The sequence below is a fragment of the Desmodus rotundus genome, chromosome 12 (genome assembly GCF_022682495.2).
Source record: "Desmodus rotundus isolate HL8 chromosome 12, HLdesRot8A.1, whole genome shotgun sequence".
NCBI lineage: Eukaryota > Metazoa > Chordata > Mammalia > Chiroptera > Phyllostomidae > Desmodus > Desmodus rotundus.
In genome coordinates, this window is record NC_071398.1 from 101,615,310 (window position 1) to 101,638,238 (window position 22,929).

The 22,929-nt window shown below is 51.3% G+C and overlaps 3 protein-coding genes across 9 annotated transcripts; all 3 read right to left on the reverse strand.

Moving 5' to 3' along the window:
- Positions 1 to 39: 39 nt before the first annotated feature.
- PPOX (protoporphyrinogen oxidase) lies at positions 40 to 3,662 on the reverse strand. 5 transcript variants are annotated; one of them, XM_053915721.1, is made up of 13 exons: positions 3,529 to 3,662; positions 3,178 to 3,271; positions 2,910 to 3,044; positions 2,673 to 2,788; positions 2,416 to 2,548; positions 1,993 to 2,137; positions 1,710 to 1,900; positions 1,231 to 1,291; positions 933 to 1,051; positions 749 to 859; positions 518 to 667; positions 339 to 381; positions 40 to 258 (listed from the first exon to the last, which is right to left on the reverse strand). In XM_053915721.1, the coding sequence occupies exons 2-13, from the start codon at positions 3,262 to 3,264 to the stop codon at positions 116 to 118; spliced, it is 1,434 nt and encodes a 477-aa protein (XP_053771696.1). In that variant the 5' UTR covers positions 3,265 to 3,271; positions 3,529 to 3,662; the 3' UTR covers positions 40 to 115. The 5 variants fall into 5 exon arrangements, with proteins under 5 accessions (XP_053771696.1, XP_053771694.1, XP_024409796.2 ...); XM_053915719.1 differs by having other exon boundaries at positions 3,524 to 3,661; XM_024554028.4 differs by having other exon boundaries at positions 3,444 to 3,632.
- Positions 3,663 to 4,153: 491 nt separating this feature from the next.
- Positions 4,154 to 9,991, reverse strand: USP21 (ubiquitin specific peptidase 21). Of its 3 annotated transcripts, none has more exons than XM_024552133.3 (13): positions 9,794 to 9,991; positions 8,406 to 9,023; positions 7,605 to 7,664; positions 7,335 to 7,455; positions 7,006 to 7,117; positions 6,664 to 6,819; positions 6,152 to 6,216; positions 5,795 to 5,898; positions 5,521 to 5,607; positions 5,175 to 5,253; positions 4,852 to 4,959; positions 4,638 to 4,706; positions 4,154 to 4,520 (listed from the first exon to the last, which is right to left on the reverse strand). In XM_024552133.3, exons 2-13 carry the CDS (start codon positions 9,000 to 9,002, stop codon positions 4,456 to 4,458), a joined length of 1,623 nt encoding a protein of 540 aa, XP_024407901.1. In that variant the 5' UTR covers positions 9,003 to 9,023; positions 9,794 to 9,991; the 3' UTR covers positions 4,154 to 4,455. The 3 variants fall into 3 exon arrangements, with proteins under 3 accessions (XP_024407901.1, XP_024407889.1, XP_024407908.1); XM_024552121.2 differs by having other exon boundaries at positions 4,638 to 4,752; XM_024552140.3 differs by lacking the exon at positions 5,521 to 5,607 and having other exon boundaries at positions 4,638 to 4,752.
- A 545-nt stretch (positions 9,992 to 10,536) lies between these two features.
- UFC1 (ubiquitin-fold modifier conjugating enzyme 1) lies at positions 10,537 to 14,386 on the reverse strand. Its single transcript, XM_024554066.4, has 6 exons — positions 14,042 to 14,386; positions 12,206 to 12,273; positions 11,897 to 11,960; positions 11,526 to 11,602; positions 11,187 to 11,277; positions 10,537 to 10,983 (listed from the first exon to the last, which is right to left on the reverse strand). Exons 1-6 carry the CDS (start codon positions 14,177 to 14,179, stop codon positions 10,906 to 10,908), a joined length of 516 nt encoding a protein of 171 aa, XP_024409834.2. The 5' UTR covers positions 14,180 to 14,386; the 3' UTR covers positions 10,537 to 10,905.
- Positions 14,387 to 22,929: the final 8,543 nt, after the last annotated feature.

The window sequence follows — 22,929 nt, forward strand, 5'->3', positions numbered from 1 at the left end:
CCCCCACCGCCGGGCCAACGACAGAACAACCAGACCAAGCCAAGCTCCAGCAATTTTTATTTTCACGGGTGAGACACTCCCAGCTGGCAGGGGCAGGAAGAGGTGGGTGTGGGGATCAGCTGTCAGGTTCTGAGCCCAGGGCCTGGGCAGCAGCCTGGCGCCCACTCTCTATACAATCATTGAGAGCAACCCCCTCATAAGAGGCTCCGGCCAGAGTCAGGGGCAGCCTGTGAGCAGCCAGGAAATGGGAAGCTGACTCTGGAAAGGACAAAGGAATGTCACCACTGGGGGGTCTGACTTCCTTGGCTGTCCTCAGCCCAACTGCTCTCCCAACTTACCCAGTTTTTTCCAGTGGCCTAGTGTGTACTGGGGAATGCAGTTCTGGGGAGAGAAGAGGAGAGATAAAGGGAAGAGTTTATTACTAACATCACAGGCCTTGGTGGGTGATGATAAAAATACCAGTCCCTGCCTCTAACACCTACAGTGGGCAGCTGAGGGGCAATTTATTCCGACTCACCTTGTGTAGATGAACCAAGCAGTGACTTGGTGGCTCTTTTAGTCCTAATTGTGTGGCAGCTGCTTCCTGGGCCTTCTGTTGGAGCAGCTCCTGAGATAAGGCACAGCCCCTGGCTTTCAGAGTCTGTAACCAGGAACCTCCCAGCATCACCTAGAGAGAGGGCGTGGCGCTGACCAACGCTGGGCACAGAGGAGCCGTGGAAGCCCCACTAGTCAAAGCTGCCCCTCTCACAGTCACTCGGAGGCCAGGGGGGCTCCCGTCCTGCTCGGGGAAGGCAACTGAGTCGTACACGATTCCCAGGGTGCCTGGGTCTTCTGAGGATGGCACCAAATGTCCAAATCCCTGAGAAAAAGAGGAGATGGTCAGGAGGGAGGGGTTCCAGCTGCGCCCTTGTGTCTCCCCTCCTGTGTCACACCTGGACAGGCAGATGGGCTCCTCGGTACTGCAGGTTCACCACAGCCACTGACACCGCAGCGATGGTGCCCAGGACACGCGCCAGAGGTGCAGCCTCAGCAGGGAGCAGCTTGCTGAGCACTGGAGGGAGCCGGCAGAGGCCTGCTCAGGAGGCATTCCCACCACCATCCCATCTGCCCTTCTTGGGACTAGTGTCCCGCAGGGTGGTCAATGCAGAGGCATGGTCCAGTCCTGCTGGCCTAGACACCTACAGCCCGCCTCACCCTGGCTGGGGAAGGGGAGGGTGGCTACCCCATTACCTGAAGCTGGAACAGCACTAATAACATGGTCAGCCTCCAGGCAGCGGTCCCCTAGAGACACCTGGGAGGATGAAAACATTTGAGACAAACAGAGGTAATGGGAGTCTTGCCTCAGCTCCCTGGGCAACCAAGTGGCAGGACAGCCTGTGTGGTTAGCACAAAAATCACCCCACGTTACTCCAGGAAGTGGGCCAGACAGGCCAGTGTGTCCACTCTGAGCTGCTTAGTGGAGCTGGGTTGCTTCCCCGATCTGTCAGCCACTTGTAAATAGTACTACCACCCCTGGGCTTGCATCAAATGGGTCTTGGAGAAAGGTCCAAAAATATGGCCCACGAACCACAAATAAGGCCCATATTTAAACTGCTAGGGCAGGAAAACAACGAGCAACTCCAATCCTGCCAGCCCTGGCCTGGCCAAAACACTCAGGCAAAGATGGAAGCTCCAACAGAAGGTTCATTACACTCCAGGGGCTCTCCCACCTTCCAGCGTCCTTCCGCCTGGAGACTGAGCCCACAGACTGGCTGGCCTCTGAGCACAGTGACCCCTCCACTGGTCAGGTGGGTGGCGAGCGCCTGGGGCAACGTCTCCAGGCCTCCTCGGAGGGACCACTGACTCCAGCGCTCAGCGCGGGCCTGGCGGACAAGCCCTGAATTGGGCTCTGCTCTCTGTCCTGCAGAGGAGGAAGCAGAGAGGAGTCAGAATAGCCTCAGTCCCTCACCGGGCAGTCTTCAAGGTCGTGCCCCTGAGCCACGCCCCCCTCACCTGCCCCCAGCAGCAGCCCCAGTAACACGGAGCGATGGGTTCGCTCAGCTTGGAAGAGACTGGGAAAGCAGGACCGCACGCTGAGCTCTCGGCTGCTGCCAGCAAACACTCCACGGCAGAGGCTGTCCATGGCCAAAGACGCCACCTTGGGGGTGGGACGGGGACTCAGAGGCCAAGGAATAAGCCTCCCTAAATCTCTCTGCCCCGCTGGCAGGGGTGAGGGAGGGAGGTTTGCGCTGGGAAGCGGCATCGCTGTCGCAGGAGGATGAGGAGGAAGGAAAGCATTCACCCCCACCCGAGCTGTGGAAACCACTGGGCATGAAGACACAGAGCGGGCACTCCCAAGGGACAGAGAGGAGCCCCAGGAGGTGGGGGCTCCCCAGCTCGTTCAGGAGGGGGTTGGGGGCCTCTGGTCAGGGTCACCTCCGGTCCAAGGCGGCGCTCAGCAAAACTGTGCACAGTCTCGTCAAGGTCTTTGCCGCGGGGTGCGGTCAACTCCCTCAGCCCAGCCCAAAACAGAGGTTTGGAGAACGGAGGTGAAGGGCGGAGTAGCCCCCTGAGTGGAGGAAGGCACCGTGAGGAGGGCGCTTGCTCATTCCATTCATTCGCCCCTTTGGCTTGGGACCGCTGACAGACGGGTGATGAGCGCAGGGAAGGGCGAGTGGTCAGGAGGTGGTCACCTGAGGCCCGAAGGCAGGGCGTGCAGGGCGCCGCCTGCATACAAGAACCTGTTCCGGGCAGCCGGATGGTCCCCTCGGACAGGTAGCACCTCCGAGTCCAAGCCCAGCTCAGAAACCTGCTCCCCACACGTCCTCGGGAAGAGGAGAAACTAAGGAAAGGACTGACCAAGTACCCCTCCTTCCCCGCCCTATCCTCTCACGAACCCCCACCGCTCCGGGCGGTCCACGGCCTCTCACCAGGAGCAGGGTCCGCGCTCCCAGCGCTCCCGCCGCCCGAATTCCTCGAGGTCCAAGTTCGAAGACAGCACCACCGGGCCCCCGTACAGAGCGGATCCAGCCTCCCAGGCGCTCGCTGCCCTCGACGAGAACCACCTGGGCAAGAGGGGCGAACACTGCAGCCCGGCCTCCTGCCCTGGGTCTGGAGGGGCGGGGGTAGCGCACTCTCTCTCTCGCTGCGGGCGGGCTCAGACAGTAAAGGAGGCTCCCTCCAGCACGTAACACTCACCTTGGGGGGACGCGCGGCCCGGCTCAGGTGGTAACTGGCGGCCAAGCCGCTGATGCCTCCGCCCAACACAACCACAGTCCGGCCCATTGGGAGCCTGGGGGATGAGGGCGACAAGTACAGGCTGACCCGGGCGCCCTCTCTGAAGAGCCCCACTGCCTCCGTGCTCCTGCCACGGCCCCTCCCTGTCTTCCAGGAAACTAATGCAGAGCCCGTGGAGGGGGTGGTGGAAGCGCGAGGACCCCGCCCGGGGCGCAGGACTCGCCCACCAGACGGATGAGATAAGGGGCGAGAGGCGTTGGTGCAGGCCCACAAGCTTCCTGCTCGCACTCAGTGGGGAGATACGGACCGCACCCGCGCTATCTGCGCGCGCAGCTCCGGGGGCCTGTGAGGCAGAGGACCCCCGGGCGCAGCCCCGCGGCCTGGCACCCCGCCCCACTCCTGCGGCCCCTTGGAGGCTCTGCCCGCGCTGCGCTCGCGCCGGCGCAGCGCTCCCCGCTTCTGATTGGCGGACCCGGGAAGGCCCGGATGACGCTCGCCAATTAAAACCCAGAAGGGGCCGCCGGAGCGGAGGGATGGCGGCAGGTGAAGTGGAGGTGCGGTGGGAGGGGCGAGCGGCGAGTTCCGGCTCTGCTTTCCGGGCGGCAGATCTGCGAGCTGGTCGGCTCTACCCGCACTGGCTCCGGCCCAGCCTGGTGAGATCCCCCGAGGACAGTCCCTCACGCCTGCGCTATAGGGAGTGCCTGGGGACCCAGAGGCTGGCCCGTGGGGACGAGGCTCCATAAACAGCTCCTGCTGTTAGCGACGGCCGGGCCTGCGGGAGCCCGGGCCACCGGGCAACCTACCCACTGTTTGTCAACAGGGGTCCTGGGGTGCCCGGCCCCCAAGGGCAGCCCCCTTCGGTGGCACGAGTCTCACGTTTGTCTCGGGAGGACTCCAGTTCGGCCCACCCCCAGGCACAAGTAAAGAAGGGTATCAGTTTTTCTTAATAAATTTATTCACAAAAAGTGAGATTGTATAGTCCGGGAGCTGTACATGGGGGGCGGGGCTGGGGACCTTTGTACACAGGGCCGAGAGACAAGGGGACCTCCAGGTGGAAGGGTACTTTTGAATAAAAAAAATAATGGGAGCTACAACCACCCCTCCCCCCCTCCCCATTAAAAAGACACAAAAATAGACGTCTCTGAGGTAAGGGGGGAGCCTGGGGCCAAAGGGTCTTGAATGGGTTTCACAGGTGCCAGGGTTTGAAAGGGCGTCACAGGCCCCGGGGCGGCTCCTGCGTCAGCTGGTAGAAGAGCACGTAGCCCTCACTGGACGCCACCTGGTTCTCGCTGACTGGGGAGACGCTGGGAAGGAGAGGGAGGGCGCGGTCACTCCTGCCCACCAGGTGGGTCTTGCGCGGCCCCTCCCCGGCACTCTGCCCTCTTGGGGCTTCACAGCAGGGACGCAGGGGCTGTGCTCACCGAGAGTCATTGTAGACGTGCCAACCAGTCTGGCATCGGCACAGGGCTGTGTAGTGGCCGTAGTGGACGCTGCCCGAGTGGTTGCAAAGGGCGTACAGTTGATATGTGGGGCTTCCTGCGGAGTCAGAGTCCCTCCATTTCCAGTCACGGCTACTCGCTCCCACTCTTCTCCCTCCCTCCACGGTGCTCCTACGACCTTCCCCACTGGACTCACCGGCTTTGTCACTGGCGAAGTCCCCTAGGCTCAGTCGCTGCAGTGGGAAGTCTACACCTACAGAACTTTTCTTGATGGAGCCTCGGGAGGTGGAAAATCGATTAAGATCTAAGCCCTGGTTAAGGAGCATCTGGAGGAGGCAGAGGGCTTTAGAGGGGACTGAGGTCTGGAACGTGGTCCACTCCCCTCCCCGAGTGGTACTGGGAGCACATCCGGAAGGGTGGAGGGTTCCTAAGAGAAATTCGGTTCCCAGATATCCAGCCTCCGCGAAAGTTGACAGAAGAAGAATGGACGGAAGAAATGGGATTTGAAAATTAGGATACGGAGCACGAGGATCCGGGGGAATCTCTGTACTGTCAACTTTTTGGTACTTCGTGTTTTCTGCCGACACCGGTCACACACCTGAATGAATGTCAAGCAATGCAGGTTACTGTGCTGCTCACCTCGAAGGGCTTTTCCAGCACGGAGAACACACATTCACTACGCCCCCCGCACTTTGTGTCCTCTGGGCCCTCTCTGCCTACAAATACAAGGGCTGGCCTGAAATTCCAACACAAACCCAGACATGTAAATGCTGTCCCACAGAGTAAGGCCACATGCACCCCCTTTTACCCATATGGAGCCCCCAGAACCCCCGCCCTGACTGCGTCCCATCTGGACCACACATACTGGGGCGTTTTCTGACTCAAGCTCTTCTTCCTTGGTGAAGAGGCTGAAACAGTCCCGCAGAGACACCTTGCCCCCAGCAAACCCTTTCTGGAGGGAAAGGGGAATGAATGGAAGGTCAGCCTGCTCTGGGTTTCCTTTTCCAGCTCTTCTCCATTAATCCCAGCTTCAGTTCTGCTCCAGAGACCCAAAGGGCTCCCTCCCACACTCCAGGGGTGGGCAGGGTTGGGTCACCGAACCCATTTCCCATCCACCCCGGAATCCTCTGGAATCCCACCTTGGGGATGGGCAGGGACAGGTCACAAAAAACCTCGAAGGTCGTGGAGCGATACCCACAGGCTTGGCACTTCAGACAACTTTTCAACTGTCCCACAAACAGGTCTAGAGAGAAGCAAAGACAGAGAAAGTCACTGTGGGCAGCTGAGACACCTGCTCGGGTGGGCTCTTCCCACCCCTTTACCTGACCTTCCTTCTCCACACCACCACTTCTAACAAGCCCCTCACGCCTTTTCCACGTTTTTCTTCCCCAGCTGGTTCCCCCACCAAGGTAGTATCATTTTCTTTCTCTCAAGCTGGCAACCATCATCCCACCCCCCACTGCTGATTTTCCCTGTTGCTGTGCCCTGCTCCATACCCACAATCTTGCTGTCCTCTCGCTCTAGGTAACGCTTCCACATCAGGTTGGCCCGGTCATCGTCACTACACAGGTGAAGGGAGATGGGGAGTGCCATGAGAAAGCAGGAACACCAGGCACCCAAACCCCACCCACACCTCAGCTCCTTCTGTAAATTTCAAGGCACAGTCAAAGGAGTAATGAATGCTTCAGAGAACTTTCTGGGAAAGCCAAGGTGGGAGGAAAAGAAAGGTGTGGACAAGGGAAGAACACGCTGTCTTCCTCCACTGGGCTCCAAACCCTTCATGTGCTTCTTGTAAATTAACCACCCCCTCCTTCCTCGACAGTGACACCCCTGCACTGCCCTCTGCCTCCTCCTGCTCTCCGCCCCTCACTCTGCACTGCTTCTCAGCCCGTTCTCTAGGCCATGCACTTCCCTAGACCCTCCATCCTCAAACTCACTTGGCTCTGTTCGGTGAAGGAAGAATGCTGCTGGTGAACTACCAAGGAGAAGGGGAGGGGCACACCCTTACCTCAAGTCTGGCTCCTCCAGCAGAGCCCCACCACGGCGTGGTGCAGAGGGAGCTGGGCTGTTGGCCAGGATTGCTGGAGCCCGGCGGCCTCGTCGGTTGATTTCAAGGTGTAGCCGCTCCATGAGGAGCTTCAGAAACTCCTGAGCATCCTGCTGGCTACAGCCAAAGAGTATGGGCAAGGGACCCATCCCCCAGTCTACGGACACCATGCCCTGCTAGACACAGGTCCCCACTCCCTGGATGAAGAACACCTGAAGGCTCAGAATGATGCTGCCAGGGACCCTGCTTGGCCCTACCCCATGCACGGCCAGAGAGGAATCCCATACCCTCCAGCTCTCCCACCTGTATCCGGAGAAAGAGGGGACGTATTTCTGGAAGACAGCTCGGAATCGAGTAGGGTTCACAGCTTCACACGAATCAGGGTGCCACAGGGCACCAATCACATCCGCAAAGGCTATTAGGGTGGGGACAGGGAAGGGAAAGGAAGGTTAGTGGCCTGAAGAAGCGAAGGAGGAGAGGCTCAGAGATGCAAAACCACTTTACAAAGTTGGCACTGGGAAAAAGATGCAAGTGCCAGGCTTGAGGGCTGGGGCTTCCAGCACTGGCGATTGGACCTCCAAGGCGTTGGGGACAGGAGGGCTTAGAATGGGGGACAGGGGTTGCTGCCCCACCTTCAGTGAGTTCTTGGGCTCGGCCCCCTCCAGGCACCTCTTGCCGGAAGTCCCTTCGCAGACAAAAGTCCCGCAGAGGCCGGGTGCTGCTCAGACACTGCAGCACGGCATTCAGGAAACACTGGGGAGCAGCAGAGACATCCCATTACCTCTCCGGACCAGCGCCCCAGAAGCCTTGGAAGAGCTTTAGGGCCCACCCTCCCTGGTCAGCAAGTTCCCACCCGCAGCACCATTTCGCAGGCCTGTCAGGGAGGACAGAATGGTTCTCACCGTGTTCCCCAGGTTTCGGAGGCCAACGTGCCCAGAGCCCAGAAGCAGTGTGTGATGAGCCTGGAAGGCCAGAGTACTGTCAGCAGCTCCCCATGGGCCCATCCCACACTCTACCCCAACACTCCCCTCTTCCCCTCTCTGGTGGCAGGGTCTCCATACCTCACTGGCCATGAGCAGCAAGCCCATCACAGCTGAGTGTACCAAGGACTCAGCCACAGCAGTCCCGCCAGTTCCCCACTTAATCCTCTGCCCAGCTAGCCGGCGCTGCAGCTCCTGGGGCAATTCCCCAAGCACTGGCATGGTTGCCCAGCTGCTCCCCACCCCCACCTTGCTGCCTCCAAATCCCCCTCCTGCCCCCGTGGCCCTTTCCTGCACACTTTCCTGATGGCTCCAAATGCAATCAGCCTAGCTCACTGGGCTCGGGAAATGGGCAACCACACTAGCTCAGATCTGAGCCCGCCCCTCCTCAGCTCCAGAGATTAATTAGGCTTAGGCAGGGTCCTAGGAGGGAAGGCGTGGCAAGTGAAAGGGAGGGCCTGGGCGGCCCACAGGAGAATTCCGAATGGCTGGGTGAATTTGCTGGGGACTGTGGTGGCACACCAGGCTGGGGAGTGACAGACAACCCTGAAAGGGTACTTAAGTAGGGGAGAGATAGTCCAAATGCTGTAATGAGTGGCAAAGAAAGGAACTTAGGAAAAGAGAAGGAGAAGAGCCATCCGACGGCAAGAAAGCTGGAGGAGCATGGGCATGGAAGGCCGCATGGGCATGGAAGGCCGCGTGGGCTGGCAGGCAAGTCCTCACCATCTTGTCATTGGAGTAGAAAGGCTCGGAGGGCCGGGCAGATACCACGTGGAAGGTGCCATGGGAAGTAGGGGGCTCTGTCCTTATGCTGAGCAAGGTGGGAGGCCCAGGAAAGCCCCCGAGACGGCGGAGAGAGGTGCTTCGCCTCAAAGTGGGTGGCTCAGGCCTGAGTGCCAAGCGGCTCAGTGCAGCCCCAAGCTCTCCAGCGCCTCGGTGCCCTCCCAAGGCAATCCCCATTGGACGCAAGTCTCCACTGCTCACAGACTTGGAACGGGCTAGGTTGGTCCTGGGTGGGGGCAGAGCCACAGCTGGGGGTGGTGAGCCTGGCAGGGGAACTCCATGATCTGCCCGAAGGGGGCCTCTGGGACGGGTGCCGGAAGTCCGTGCCCGTCCCAGCTCCAGCTTTTTCAGCCGTTCCTCAGGTGGGCCTGGACGGGGAGGCAGAGGCCGTAACATGGGGTTCGGCCCGGGGACTGGGTTTCGGCGCTCCTTGCTGCGGGCCCGGGGGGCGAATGGCAGTTTGGATCCCACTCGGGGCTGGACATTGACAGGTGGCTCTCGGGCCCGGCCCAGGCGGTGCTCAGAGGCCTGGGGCATTGTGGACACCACAGGCTGGACCTGGGAGAAGAGAGGGTTAGCATATGAGCATGGACGAAGCTAGGCTGCCATGCTAGCTTCTACACGCACTGAAGGCAGGAACCATGCCTATCACATCAGTCACTGTATCCCCAGTACCCAGTGTAATGCTTGACACAAAGCAAACACAGTATTCGTTGAGTAAATGAATGAGAGATAGCAGCAACCCAGGGCTTTGACTTGATATCCTTCACTACCTTCCTACAGAAAACAGCTTTACTGAGAAGCCAATAACAGCCCCTACCTCAGCTGTTGTTATCACCTGAACGCTCGAGACAAGGGCCCCATACCTAGGGAGTAAAGTGGGATGCGCCCTGAGTCCCTTAGGCCCTATGGTCAGTGTGGGGGCAAAGACAGCATCCCACCCTCAACCCTGTTCCTCCGTGCTGCAAAGGAAGCCGAATAAACGGGTGACTTGCGACTCCCTACCCCCCGCTTGAGCTCCAACGTGGAGTCGGGGCTCAGGGGCCGTGACCAGAGGGAAGGAGGGCGGACACTCCCAGACCCCGATCTCTGCACCTCTCGCACCGCGGCTGGGCTGCGGCGGGTCCGCCCCCCTCGAGGGCAGAAAGGCCGAGATCGCTGATTGGTTACGGAGTCAGGCGCTTATTCCCCGTGGCCCACGGACACGGTCCCTCCACCCGGGTCTCCCAGGCCTGCCCGGCCCCTGCGCCCCCTCCTTAGTGTAGGGTGTCCTCCCGGGTCCCGGGGCAGTCTCCCCCCGTCCCCCGGCGTAACGCCGCGGCCCGTACCTGTTCCCGGTGAGCGGCGGGGGAGCCCGACCGGGGCCAGGCCCCAGCTCAGGCCCGCCCCCCACTGCCCCCGGGCAGCAACCCCGCGAGCCGGGCTGCAGCTTCAGCCGCAGCTGTCGCCCAGGTCTCTCCCGCCGCCCGGGCCTCCGCCATCTTTGTTGGTCCCGCCCGCCACCGGCCGCCGGCTTCAGCGTCCCTCACGGCGCTTGCGCAGCCGCACTCGGAACCCAGCTCCTGCTTCTTCGGCGCTTGCGCGACCCCGCCCCTTGACTCCGCCGCCAACACCATGGAAACGCAGCCAACCTGAGGACCTTCAGTTCCCAGCCCTACCCGGAACTGACTTTACACCGTTGCTGCAAACCAAGCCCATGAAGTACAGGGTCCCGTCACCCCATTCTGTGGCCTACAGGGATGTGAACTGACAGATGGAGCGTAGCCTCCAGGCTTGCAGCGCAGATCCTTCCCAGGGAGCTGCAGGGCGAAGGTTCAGTAGGGCCTGGAATATACCTGCAGACAGGGTACGCTGGCCCTGCCAAACCTCTTCTCCAGCACCTTGCAGGTCAAAGCCTGAGGCTCCCCGCGAACGGACAAAGGAAGAGCTCAGCAGCAGGAAGAGCAGTGAAGCCTTTTCAATTCATTCCCCAGCTCCTGACCAGAGCATCCTCCTCCTGCCCCTCCCCCCCAAACTGGTGCAGTTGTACAAGTGTCTAGGCCAGCTCACCCACGCAGTTAACAGCCGCCAATGAGAAACACAGGCCACCAGAGGCAGCAACTTTAATTGATGAGTTACCTCCAGAAACCAAAAAGACTATGTACCCACTTTCCATCACCCCCTAGCCTTTCAGGACCTCATTTAGGGAAGGGATATATATCAGTAATGGACTTCTGGTTTTCCAAAGCCCCAGGCTCTCCCCTCCCTGTGTAGTCTTAGAAATTCAGTAGCAATACTGTTTTGTTTTGTTTTTTCCCCCAGTAATGCCTGCTGCAGCTACTTAGTAACAATTGTGGGTGGAGGAGTGTGAGGGAAGCAGTTAGATGACTAAGGAACATACAGAAAAACAGGAACATAGCCTATCAAAGGTCCCTCTGTCCAGCCTCAGTGGCTTGATCCTTCAGTTGCATTTCTCTTTATGCTGAATAACGCCTTTCTGAATCAGATCCGGGATTTCCACTGCCAGCCACGGACCCAGCTGCAATACAAGGAGACCCTGTGAGATTACTACCACCCAGGCAATGTGTCTTGTTCGGTCAGAAGCTCCTTCCTAGAGAGAGTCTAGAGGAACATGCCCAAGGGAAAACACTGTTGTTTCTTGTTTATTCTTGTTATACCTCGCTATACTACTCAGGGCCTAACCTCTTTCCCTCCCTTATACACTAAATACCCCAAACTTACCCCCAGAGCCATGAGATGAGCTAGTCCAAACTTGGGCACGTTCCTGGCCCACAATGGCTTAAAGTGATCGGTCAGACATATTTTGCCACCCCTATGATAGGGACAAGAGGGAAGAAGGTATTGATATGCAAGGTTTACCATGAAGTATAGCAGTCTCTGGGGAGTATAAGACTAGTAGTGATCCAAATTGAGAACAAGGTCAGCTAAGTACTTTGCCCAGGTTTGGTAGCGGGAAGCCTGGAGCCCCTCTAGACCAGCAGGTTCTGGTACAATTTCTGCCTCCCAGAGCTCCTCACTAAGCCCTCCTTTGACCCTTTCCCATCTCCTGTTCAGTCCTACCTGTACATCTTGGCTGTTTTTCCATCCAGTTCAGGGACTGCAATTTCTGGAGCAGTAGTAGGATATGTGATAGGAATCTGGAGGAATTATAAAGCCTTAATAAAAAGAGAATCAGGATAGAAAGGAACTAATACAATCAGACACAGTTTTCTTGGTTGAACTGAACTGTTTGGCAAACTCCCCAAGCAGCATGTGCAGACCAGGATTCTGGCCTTGGAGATTAGCAACTGTAACCTATGCTTGCTTCAAACCTCAGCTTCTCCCTCCCATTTCAAAAGTTTTCTTCGGTCCTTTCAAGAAATGTTACTTTGTTAATTATGTAATCCCTTCCCTTCTACTAACCTCCATATTTCTCCCTCCATCATACTCACGTCAAACTCAATGTCAAACTCATATTTGAGGAGATCATGGATGTACCAGCACTTTCCAAACCACCTATAAAAAAGACCAAATCTTAGTCCAATTTGACTGTTCTTCTCATACTGAAATGATGTCTTCTTGGCTTGGGTGACCAGTCTCCCATGGGAGGCTCACAGGATGGGAATTGGGAAACTTGGGAGCTGTGACAGTGGACACAGCCAATAAGAGGCAGGGAAGGCCTGGCAATGAGCTCTGAGACACTAATATGCTAGAGCCATGTAAGATTCCCACCCCGATACCCCCCAAGAGGGTCTGCCTACCGAGTCCCTTCCTTGTTCGACTCCAGTCGGAACCAATCAGTGTCTGCATTCTTGTTGTTCTCCACGTACTAAAAGCAGAGTTAGGTCTTTGAGGGGGAAGTTAGAACCAAGGGCAGTCCTCCTTCCCTCAAAAGAAAAGTATGTGATTACTTTCTCCAAGTAGGTTTATCCAACTTTTTTTCTGCCATAAGCAAAACTGAAGACAAAGATACATTGGTAAGCAGGGAACTTGCCCAGAGCAGAGAATAGAATGCTTGTGTTCCACTCAATTTAACACAAAAGACTATAGCCTGGGTTCTCTTCTCACTGCTGACAGTGTCTGCCCTCACCCCACAACTCATTTTATGGGGTACTCCCTCCCTGGAGGACCTCATACGGTCCTCGTTCTGACTAGCACCCACATGCTGGTAACTTCCAAATCTTTAATCCAGACATTTTCTCCGAGTTCCAGACTCCAGTATCCAACTATATATTGAATTTCCTATCTTCCTTTCACAGGTACCTCAAGTGTAGCATTTCCCTCTGTTCCTTCAGGCTTGTTCCCCACTGCATCAGTCTCAGGTGGTTGCATCAGCGTTCACTTGGTCACCCGGGCCAGACACCTGAGAATCATTCTTGACCCTCCCTCCTCTTTACTCTAGTCTACCAGCCCTTCACAATGTCTTGCTGATTTTACCTTCTGAATATTCTTCAAATATACCTCTCCTCTCTATTCTCACTGCAACTAACTGCAGAATTTAGATCACCTTTTTTCTCCTGGATTAATAGCAGTCTCCTAATTGATCTCCTACCTTCAATCTTACCCCTGTCAACTCTATTTTCCTCTCTACTGTCGTTGTGACTGGCCTAAATCCAAATATGATCAGGCTATTCCTAGTTAAAATCCTTTAAGGGTACCCCAAGGCCATCAGTATAAAATTCGAGTGCTCAAACCCCTCTCTCAAGTCTTGCTCACCACTCCCTGCCATGCTTTTGATGCTGTAGCAGTTCTGAGCTAGTTGTTTTTCTTTATACACCTCACGGCGTTTCTAGCGTCTTTGCCTTTATTCATTCTGTCCCTTTTGCCATGAATGTCCTTCTCTTACCCTCATGCTTTATCTAGCTAATTTATGTTTAGCTTTCAAGTCTCCACTCTGCACCGCATCTGCCAGGAAGCATTCCCTGAACAGACCCAAAATGGATTAGGTATCTCATGTCCTGCTTCAAAACACCCCAACAGTTTTTCAGCCTCCCTTTCCCTTTGGATCCCTTTCTACGTACTAGATGTACAATAAACATTTTATTTATTTATTTATTCATTTATTCATTCATTTTTAGTGAATGAATGCACGCGGCAGGAAACAGAGACCACTGACCACTGAAACTTTCTTCTTAGAGAGAAGGGAGGTTAGCTGAAGGCATGGCTAGTTCCTGACGGTGAACTCAGTTCCGCGATTCTGGAACTGTCACCTTCTTGAATTTCCAGCCCTAATGTGTGTTCCTCCCTCAAGAGCGAAAGAGGGAGCAGAGAGACGCAGGCCGGGACTTAGACCACTTCCTCACATCGAGCAGAGCAAGCACAGAGGGACACGTCACCTTCCTGGAACGTATCCTTAAAGTAAGTGCTGCCTTCAGCCAGAAAGTCTGGTCCGACTGTGGCTCCCAATGAGAGTCTCTTCTGCCGGCTCTCCACCATCCTCACCCCCAAAGCCCCCAATCCCCCATTTCTCCAGTTTCTATGAATTTGGGAGTTAAACTTTGAAACCGGAAGTGGCTTCCACACGGAGCCTATTCCTAAGCACACACGATTATCCGCAACCTCTTTGCGACGCGGCTGGCCGCAGCAGCGCAACTAACCCGGATAAGAGACTGATATTCTTCCTTGAGTCGCTGCACCCACAACTCTCGATCTCGAGGTCCGGCGTTAGTCTTCAGCACCGGGATCTCGGACACGATACGCCGGGTGGCCTCGTCCGCCATCTTGGACGAGGGCATAGGAAAAACGCGGAACTGGTTTTACCTGTCGTTTACATTCAGGGCGCCGCCATCTTTACTAAGGGAAGATGAGGAGTTGGGCTGCCTTAACACTTCCCTGAATGCGATTTTTATTTTCCAGTAGCGAGGACAAATTTGTCACCTGCTCGTGGGTGCTACCGGAAGAACAGAATGGAAACAGATTCCTCTGTCCTAAATATGGCACCTAGTTGTAAGAAAAAAAACCCCGCAGACTGCTGAAAGTGTGACTTCCGCTCATGCTCAGAGAAGTAATCAGAGAAAACGCTTCCGGTCACCTCCCCAAACTTGGAGGGTTGGTAGAATTTCAGGCCGTTTGTTCTAGGCTCTGTCCAGGCACTGTCTTCCTGAAACGCACGATTCACGTGTTATCGTGTGGAATAGCTTCCCTAGCTTCCAAGTAATCGGTCTGAGGGAGCAGGGGCAACTTAAAGTATAGTGTGCGGTCTCGCCCCAAATAATTTACACAGCCGAATTAGGGAATTATTAGTAAGTGCCAAGGAGTTGAGAGGTCACAGGAAGACGTAATTAATCTAGCCTAGACATATTTTTCAGTCTGGAATTAACCCATCTAAGACGGAATCATCCTAGATGTGCATGGCACACAGTAGGTACCCAGTAATCTTGCAGAATTTTGTGTCCTCCATTTGGTTTTTAGAATCTAAACGCATGGATTTTGGCTTAAATTTACGTATCTTGTTTACTCTGTTAATCGTTCTAGCCTGTATCAATAATTTTGGATTGGGTTCTATTAATCATCAACTTCTATAGTCCATTTACAAATGTGATAAGCATACTATAAATTAATTTCTAATGGCTGAAACCTCCAGTACAATGTTGCGTAAAGGTTGAGGGCAGATATTCTTGTCTTGTTATGAATTTAGGGAAAAAAACATTCTTTCTTGGTTAAGTATAATGTAAGCTGTAGGCCTTTCCTACATGCCCCTTATCAGGTGAAGGAAATTCCCTTCTATGCCTAGTCTTGAGGGTTTTAATAATGAAGGAATATTGGATTTATTCCAAACACTCTGTGTTCATTGAGATGATGATGTGGTTTTTGTCTTTTATTAGCATGTTATACATTTTCTTTAAATTATTAGATTTGGATAAGTGTAAGACAAAGCTTTTTAGTATCTCACTGGAGATTTCTCTCCAGGAGAAATAAAAGTTAACTGCCTTTTGGGTGTAGCCACTGTGGTGTGGTACAGAGCGCAGAGATTTGGAATGAGGCTTTGCAATTTGTCATAAGACTTTGGAGATGGGGGAGAGGAACATGGTGACATTTATGTCAAAGGATACAAACTTAAAGTCATAAGTAGAATAAATTCTGAGGATCCATTGTAAAACATGGCGACTGTAGTTAATTTATTGTGTATCTCTAAATTGCTAAGAATAGATCTTAAGCATTCTCACCATAAAAAAGTTATGTGAGGTGGTGGATGTGTTAATTATTTTGATTGGGTAATCATTCTACAATATATGTCTGTAAAATCATCACACACATATCAGATTATCGCTTTATTCTTTAAATTTTATTTATTGATTTTAGAGAGAGGAAGGGAGAGAGAAAAACATCAATTTGGAGTTCCACTTCTTTATGCATTTACTGGTTGCTTCTTGTATGTGCCCTGACCTGAGGTCAAGCCTGAAGCCTTGGCGCACCTGGATTACAATCTAACCAGCTGTACCCAGCCAGGGTCCCCTTGAACCATCACTTTAAATATAAATGTGTTTTATTTGTCAATTCCTCAATACAGTTGGGGGTAGAGGTCTTTGGAGAGTTGCTATAACTCTGTGAACTACACTTTTCTTATAACTTATTCATAGCATAACTTATTGAGCAGACCCTCATGGCTGGATACTTACGTTGTATTCAATCTTTTGCTATTACAAACAGCACTGCAGTTAACTGCCTTCTCTGCTCCACAGTTTTACATGTGTAATAAATACTTAGATATGTAATTGTTGCCTCAAAAAATTTGTGTATTGAAAAATTTGTTAAATATTGCCAAATTGCCCTCCATAAAGATTAAATCAATTTGTATTACAATTAGAGACATAAAAAATGACGAGGTTTCCCCTCAGAAACCATAGTGCTCACAACAGAGGTGTGTCGCCAATTCCATTATTGAAATGGAATCTCAAGACAATTTTAATGTCCGTTTCACTTATTGTGAGTAAGGTTTAATATCTTTTCATGTTTAGTATCCATTCATTTTTCCTTTTCTGTAAATTCTTACATTTTGGGCCCCCTTTAAATTATCGCTTATTTTTTCTCACTGAATTTGCATGAGGTTTTAAAAATTTTTTTATTTTTTAAAAATCCTTTAAAAAAATCTTGCTGATATTTTAATCTAGATCATATTAAATTTATAGACAAATTTAGGAAACTGACATCCTTATACATTTTCTCCATCCAAGAACATAATGTTCCTTTCCATTTGTTCAAGTTTCTTTTATGTGGATAGCATTTAAATATTTCATTCATATAGACTGTGTTCATTATTGTCAAGGTTATTCCTAGGCATTTTTCTGTTTTGTTGCTACTGGGTATTTTCTTCTTTAAAAAAAAAACTTTTAAAGATTTTATTAATTTACTTTTAGAGAGAGGGAAAGGGAGAGGGAGGGAGAGAAACAACAATGTGTGGTTGCCCCTCATGCACCCTCTACTGGGAACCTGGCCGGAAACCCAGGCATGTGCCCTGACTGGGAATTGAACCGGTGGCCCTTTGCTTCCCAGTCCGGTGCTCAACCCACTGGGCCACACTAGCCAGGTTTGGTATTTTCTTTGATTGTATCTTTAATCAAGGATATTTACTTCTGCATGTTACCCCCCCACACTGTACTAAATTCTATTCTTATTTATAACAATTTTAAAGTTGATTCTTTTGAGTTACTTAGGTAAAGAAGCAATAATGATGGTTACATTATTATTTTAGCTATATAAAAACATGTATAATTAGCTAAATCTTGGAAAACATGAAATGAGGTAATGTGACAGGTTATAATTTTTTATTTATAAGTTCATTAATTAAATAAAATAGTAACAGAATTCTTAGCATTTTAAATAAATTCAGGGCCTGAACGAGAAATCAGAAGCATTTTTTAAGTGAAATTGTATCTCCTGTAGGTAATCTGGGGAATTTACAATATGGCAAGTGTCCGCATTTTCAAATAGAGGGATTTTTAATGGAGTTCTGGAAACAAAAGACTAAGATTATTGATTCTTAGTTACATTATAGAGCAGCTCTTAAAGAGTGATTTATGAGCAATGAAAAAAAGCAGCAATCCTCAGATGCCTAGTGGTTCGTCACAGTGATTCAGTCTTCCGAAGTGTCAGATCTTCTTGGCCTGATGACCTTTCGCAAGTGTATCCTCGGCCTGGACACTCCTGCCCAGGCTCTGCAGCACAGCTGACTTCCTCCTGCTCCTGAGGCTCCATGCTGCATCTTCAGGGAGGCTTTCTCTGACCACTCCTTTTCCCGTCCCAGCGTCCTGTTCTTTCCTTCATAGCGCTTCCCTCAATTTAAAATGATGTATTCACTTTCTTAGCGGCTGTCCACCGTGTAAACCATGAAGTCATGTCTGTTTTGTTCACCAGGGTGCCTCCTATCACACATGCCTGCCCCAGTTCCTGACCTTAGTAAGTGAATGACCGATGACTTTCCTTGATCGTGTTACTGGAGTAACAAACTAGGAGAACATCAAGACAGTGTATCTTGATTTCAAGAAAAACATGTTTTCTGACAGGTTCTTTGAAAAAGACAGAGAATGGGCTTGCATGTAGGTGCATTTTTAGTTGATTGAACAACCAACCACAGAAGACTTGGTTAATTCTCTAATTAGCTGGTGGGGTTGGTGAGACGGGCCTGTATTCTATCCTGGCCTGCAAAGTGCCCAGTGACTTAGAAGTCATCCCCAGGGGGCAGCAGAGAGCAGTTATAAAGAACCCCGAGTTCCTGAAGCCTGGTGAAAATTGTTCTCAATGTTAGGTTAACACCTATTGAACACTTATACTGAGCTAGGCCCTGTATTAATACTTCATGTATATTATTTAATATAATAACTAACACAATGACCTGTGACGTGGGTATATTTGCTCCTTTTACAGATGAGAAAGTAAGCACAGACAAGTTAAGGACCTTGTTTAAAGTCGTATCAACAAGGGTCAGAGCTGGTGAATGAAGAAAACTGGTTAAGGAGCACTTTAGACAGCAGAGCATTAATTTCCAGTGACTGATTGTGGCCCCTACTCTTCTATTCAGAAACCAGGAGACACTGGAGTTCTAGGTTGAAGCTCAACTGAAATTAGGAGCCAGTATGAAGCCTGGGTGAGTAACTAGGGCAGCTTGGAGTTGGGGGAACCAAGAACTAGAGAGGACTGTCAAGTAAGCAAGTCCCCTTGGATAAAGTCAAGAGTAAAGCCCAGGCAGGGATGGGGGCTCAGTGGGCATGGGAGTTAAGGGGATACTTGTGACAATGGGCTGCTAAAGGGGCATGTAATGAGCTATCCGGTTTGAAAAGATCGTAATTCCGGCAGGGATGGGGAACAGCAGGGACTGGGACAAGCAACCTTAATAGAGAGTTCAGATCAAGGAAGATGAGAGATCTGCTACACTTTGAATTGGTACCACCGACTTGGAAAAAATAGTTCATAGGGACATGGTAGCTATTTGAAGGGCTGACGATGAACTATGATCCAGGGAGAAAAAAATAGGACCAAAAAGTGTAAGTTACAAAGAGGTAGATTTTTGACCCTGGCAAGATAGCTCAATTGGTTAGAGCGTCAACCTGACACGCCAAGGTTGCAGGTTCGATCCCTAGTCAGGGCATATACAAGAAGCAACCAATGACTGCATTGATAAGTGGAGCAGCAAATCAATGTCTTTCTCTCTAAAAAAAAACAAAACAAAACAAAACAAACCCTCTATAAAAGGTAGGTTTTTCTAAATACAGAGAAAGGGCTTTCTAATCACTGAGAATTACAGTGAGTTGAGAACTATTTCATGCAACATAGTGGAAATAGGAGATGTGAACAGTAGCTGAAGGGTGTCGGCCTACAGTGCAGTGAAGGTAGAGGTGACTGCGGGAATGGTGTGCTGAGAAGCAAAAAAAGGATAGCAATCAGGGTCAAGGAGAAGGGGCCATGCTTTGAAAGCTGGAGGGATGTTTTCTCAGCCGAGGCTCCTAGGAAGACAGAGTGGAACTGATGTAAAGGAAGGGAAACACAGGTTTTTAGTTGAAGCAAGGAGAGGGCAGAAAAAGAACACAAGGTAAGAGAGAAAGTTTTTGCTCTAACTATAGAGATGGCATACAATTTAAGCCAAGGGGGAAGAGCTATTTGGCTACGCCTGACCAAAAATCTTAGTGTTTGGTCCTGACTCACATGGCTCAGTGGGTTGGGTGTCATCCCACAAACTGAAAGGTCACAGGTTCAATTCCTAGTTAGGGCACATGCCTGGGTTGCAGGCCAGGTCGCTGGTTGGGGGCATGCGAAGTAACCAGTCGATATTTTTGCTGCCTTTCTTTCTCATTTCCCCTCTCTATAAGTAAAATCTTTTAAAAAATCGTAGTGTTTGAAATATTTTTCCTCAGTGATGGGCGCATGAATGCCCATCTCTACACAGATGTCCTTGGCTTAGCTAGTATTTAGCTCCACTTCACCCCTGGAAATCTGCTCAGCATTATGACGGGATCTCTCCAGCACCTGCTAAATCCCAAGGCTTCATGTTCAAAGAGTGAACTTGCAGCACTCCCCAATGCCCACCAAAAAACATTCCCACAAACGTAGCCATGAATGGACTGATTGCTTAGGAACACACAATTGTACCAATGTCTGGAATTTGTAAAACATTTTTTGAAGATTTTATTAACTGATTGCTACAGAGATTGGGAGAGAGAGAGGGAGAGGAACATCAGTCAGTTGCCTCTCGTGTGCCCCAAACCAGGGGCCTCTCACTTTGTGGGATGACACCCAGCCCACTAGACCACACCAGCCAGGGCTGGACTTTGTAATACAAACTTTTAAGGTTTGGCCTCAGGGAAAAGAACTGAGTCCTCCAAGTCCTGATAGAGGAAGAGGGCCCTCTGTTTCCATACCCCCCCCCCCAGACTACAATGAGTGGACCAGACACCATCCTATTAGAAAAGGCAGCTCTCAGCATGGACTCCCTTCTCCAGTCCTCTGAAAGGAGTGGGTTAAGTTTGGAGGGTAGGTGGGCTCATGGAAAGGAACTACTGCCATGAAGCCAAGACTGCTAGGAGTCAAACCACTGCGGGACACGGGTGTGGAGAGGACAGGACTCTACTCCACCACTGTGCGTGTTTGCCTTCTGTGGGCTTATGTGGGTGGGGCACGGCTCCCTTCCATTCGTCACAGCCACCTCTGTCCAAATGACTCTTCCTCTAGGAAGGGAGGACATAGGGAAGGTTGTTTACAAAGGAACAGGGTTCCAGTGGGTACTGGTGGAAAAATGCGTGGGGTGGAAATTTTTGGGTTTTTTCCTAAAGAACATGTCTGTTCTCTTCAACCTTCCAAGGTAGGAATGGATGGCAGGTATCACCCTCCTCCTTGCTGTCTATCTCCCAAACATCTTCGAAGGTCATGCCATTTGGTTTTACTACCCTTCAGCTTTCATGCTTACAGAGGTCTTCAGCACCTATTAAATAACTTCTGTGCCAAGTCTTCCTATTATTGTGGCGTTTTTAGGAAAATCCATGATCCCTAGTTAGATTTCGACCTTCTCATTTCCAACTTTCAATTCCTTCAATTCTGGCAACACAGGGTTTTCTCGATGGCAGTTTCACAGGTGAGAAGGTATCATTCTCAAGAGTGGAAACATTGGTGGTACCAGAGCTGGCTGGTGTGCACTTCAAGACCCACCGAGACACGACTGGCAGGACAGCGTGGATGTGGGACCCGTGAAACTTGGGGGAAGGTTTTGACCTTTGTACCAAGCTTCCAGGAAACCTGGGTCTGGAGCCAAAAGCACTTTCCTGTAAGCTGCCTCTCTGGGGACACCTGACACTTTTTAACTTCCACCCTCTTGAAACACTCTGTTCCTTTTGGTTCTGTGACAATTATCAACCAGTGTTTATTTTCCATCATTGGCTGTTCCTGTTCAATGACCCTCCAAGGCCTCCTCTTCTATTTGTGTCTTAAGTGATGGAATTCCCAGAGAACTCTTCTTTGCCCCTCTGTTGCTCACTGGGGAGCTTATCCAAATCTGTGCCTTCAACAGGCCCTTAAACGTTCAGGATACAGAATTTCTGGCCTATATATCACTGGAATGTTTAAAAAGTTTTCTATAAGAGGAATATACATTCACAGCAAAACGAATTCAAACAGTAAAGACAGATCTAACAACATCTGCTTCATCCCTCTCGGACCCCATTTCATGGTTAATTTTTTAATGCCTGTGTAAATGTGCAAAACGGGCTGTTCTGCACTTCCTTTTCCTCCATTTATACGTTGCTCTGCTACAGTTAGGTCTGTATATTCAACTGCCATTAGGACACCTCCATCTGGCTGTCCCACAGCCCCCTAAAACTCCTTCTCTTGCTGGTCTCTTTTTTACAGTCAACACCATAGCATAGGTTTTTTTTTTTTTTTTTTAATTATTTATTTTTAGAGAGGGAAGGGAGGGGGAAAGAGAGGGAGAGAAACATTAATCTGTGGTTGCCTCTCATGCACTCCCAACTGGGGACCTGGCTGGGAATCAAACCCGCAACCTGCTCTCAGTCAACTGAGCCACACCAGCCAGGCATAAGCACGGTTTATTCTTATGTTATTATGTATTAATAATTGTAGTATTTTCCATAGTAACAACTTTAAACCTACTTTTGCCCCACCCTGTACCTTGTGGCTTTCCAGTCACTCTATTTACTTCTATCTGGTTTCCTACCCAACAGTCTCTGAAACAGATTTCTCTAAAATTACTACATGACTTACTTGTTGCAAAACTCAATGGACACATTTTAGCCGCATTACACCTGACCTGTTACATTCAACCCTCTGACTAGCTTCCTTGATACTTGCCACCTGGTTTCCTTCTTTCGTGTCTTTGCCCCTTTCCGGCTTCCTTTTCTCCTGTAACCCCTGAAGCGCAGGTATTCCTCTCTAGGCTTTCGCATTCACTTTCAAGGCTTCACCAACCATTTCTAGTCACACGTACACGCGCACACTCACCCATCAAACCTCTCTTCTGGGTTCCAAGCCCACACGATCTCATCCATTGTCTAATAGATAACCCAGGGCGCCCAAAGCTCATCTTCCGCTCCAAAACAAAAAATGGCACCATCACTCCCCACCTGTTCAGGTCAGAACACCGGGCAGTATTCTGCATTTCTCCCTGTGCCGCACACCTATTTCCAATCCATTTCTCCCATCCCAGGCTCCCTTCTACAGCCATCTCTGGGCTGGGTAGAAGCTTCCCAATGTTCTCCTTCTTCTAACTTCGTCCCCTCCAGCCCGCTGCTGTCCCCAGTGCACTAGTGTTCTTTCTAAACTGCAGATTTCTTAGTGATTGTTCTCACCTCTGCTAAGACTCTTCACAGCCTACCTGGAGCTCTTAGGATAAAACCTGTAAACTTACAAGGCCTTGTGTAATCGGGTCTCCCAAACTCACAGACCATTCCCGGTTGACCAGGCCCCCAGCCCCAGCTCCCGACAGTCCAGGGCTTAGCTCCGGCGACGCTTCCTTCAGGACGCAGGTGCTCAAACAGACGAACGC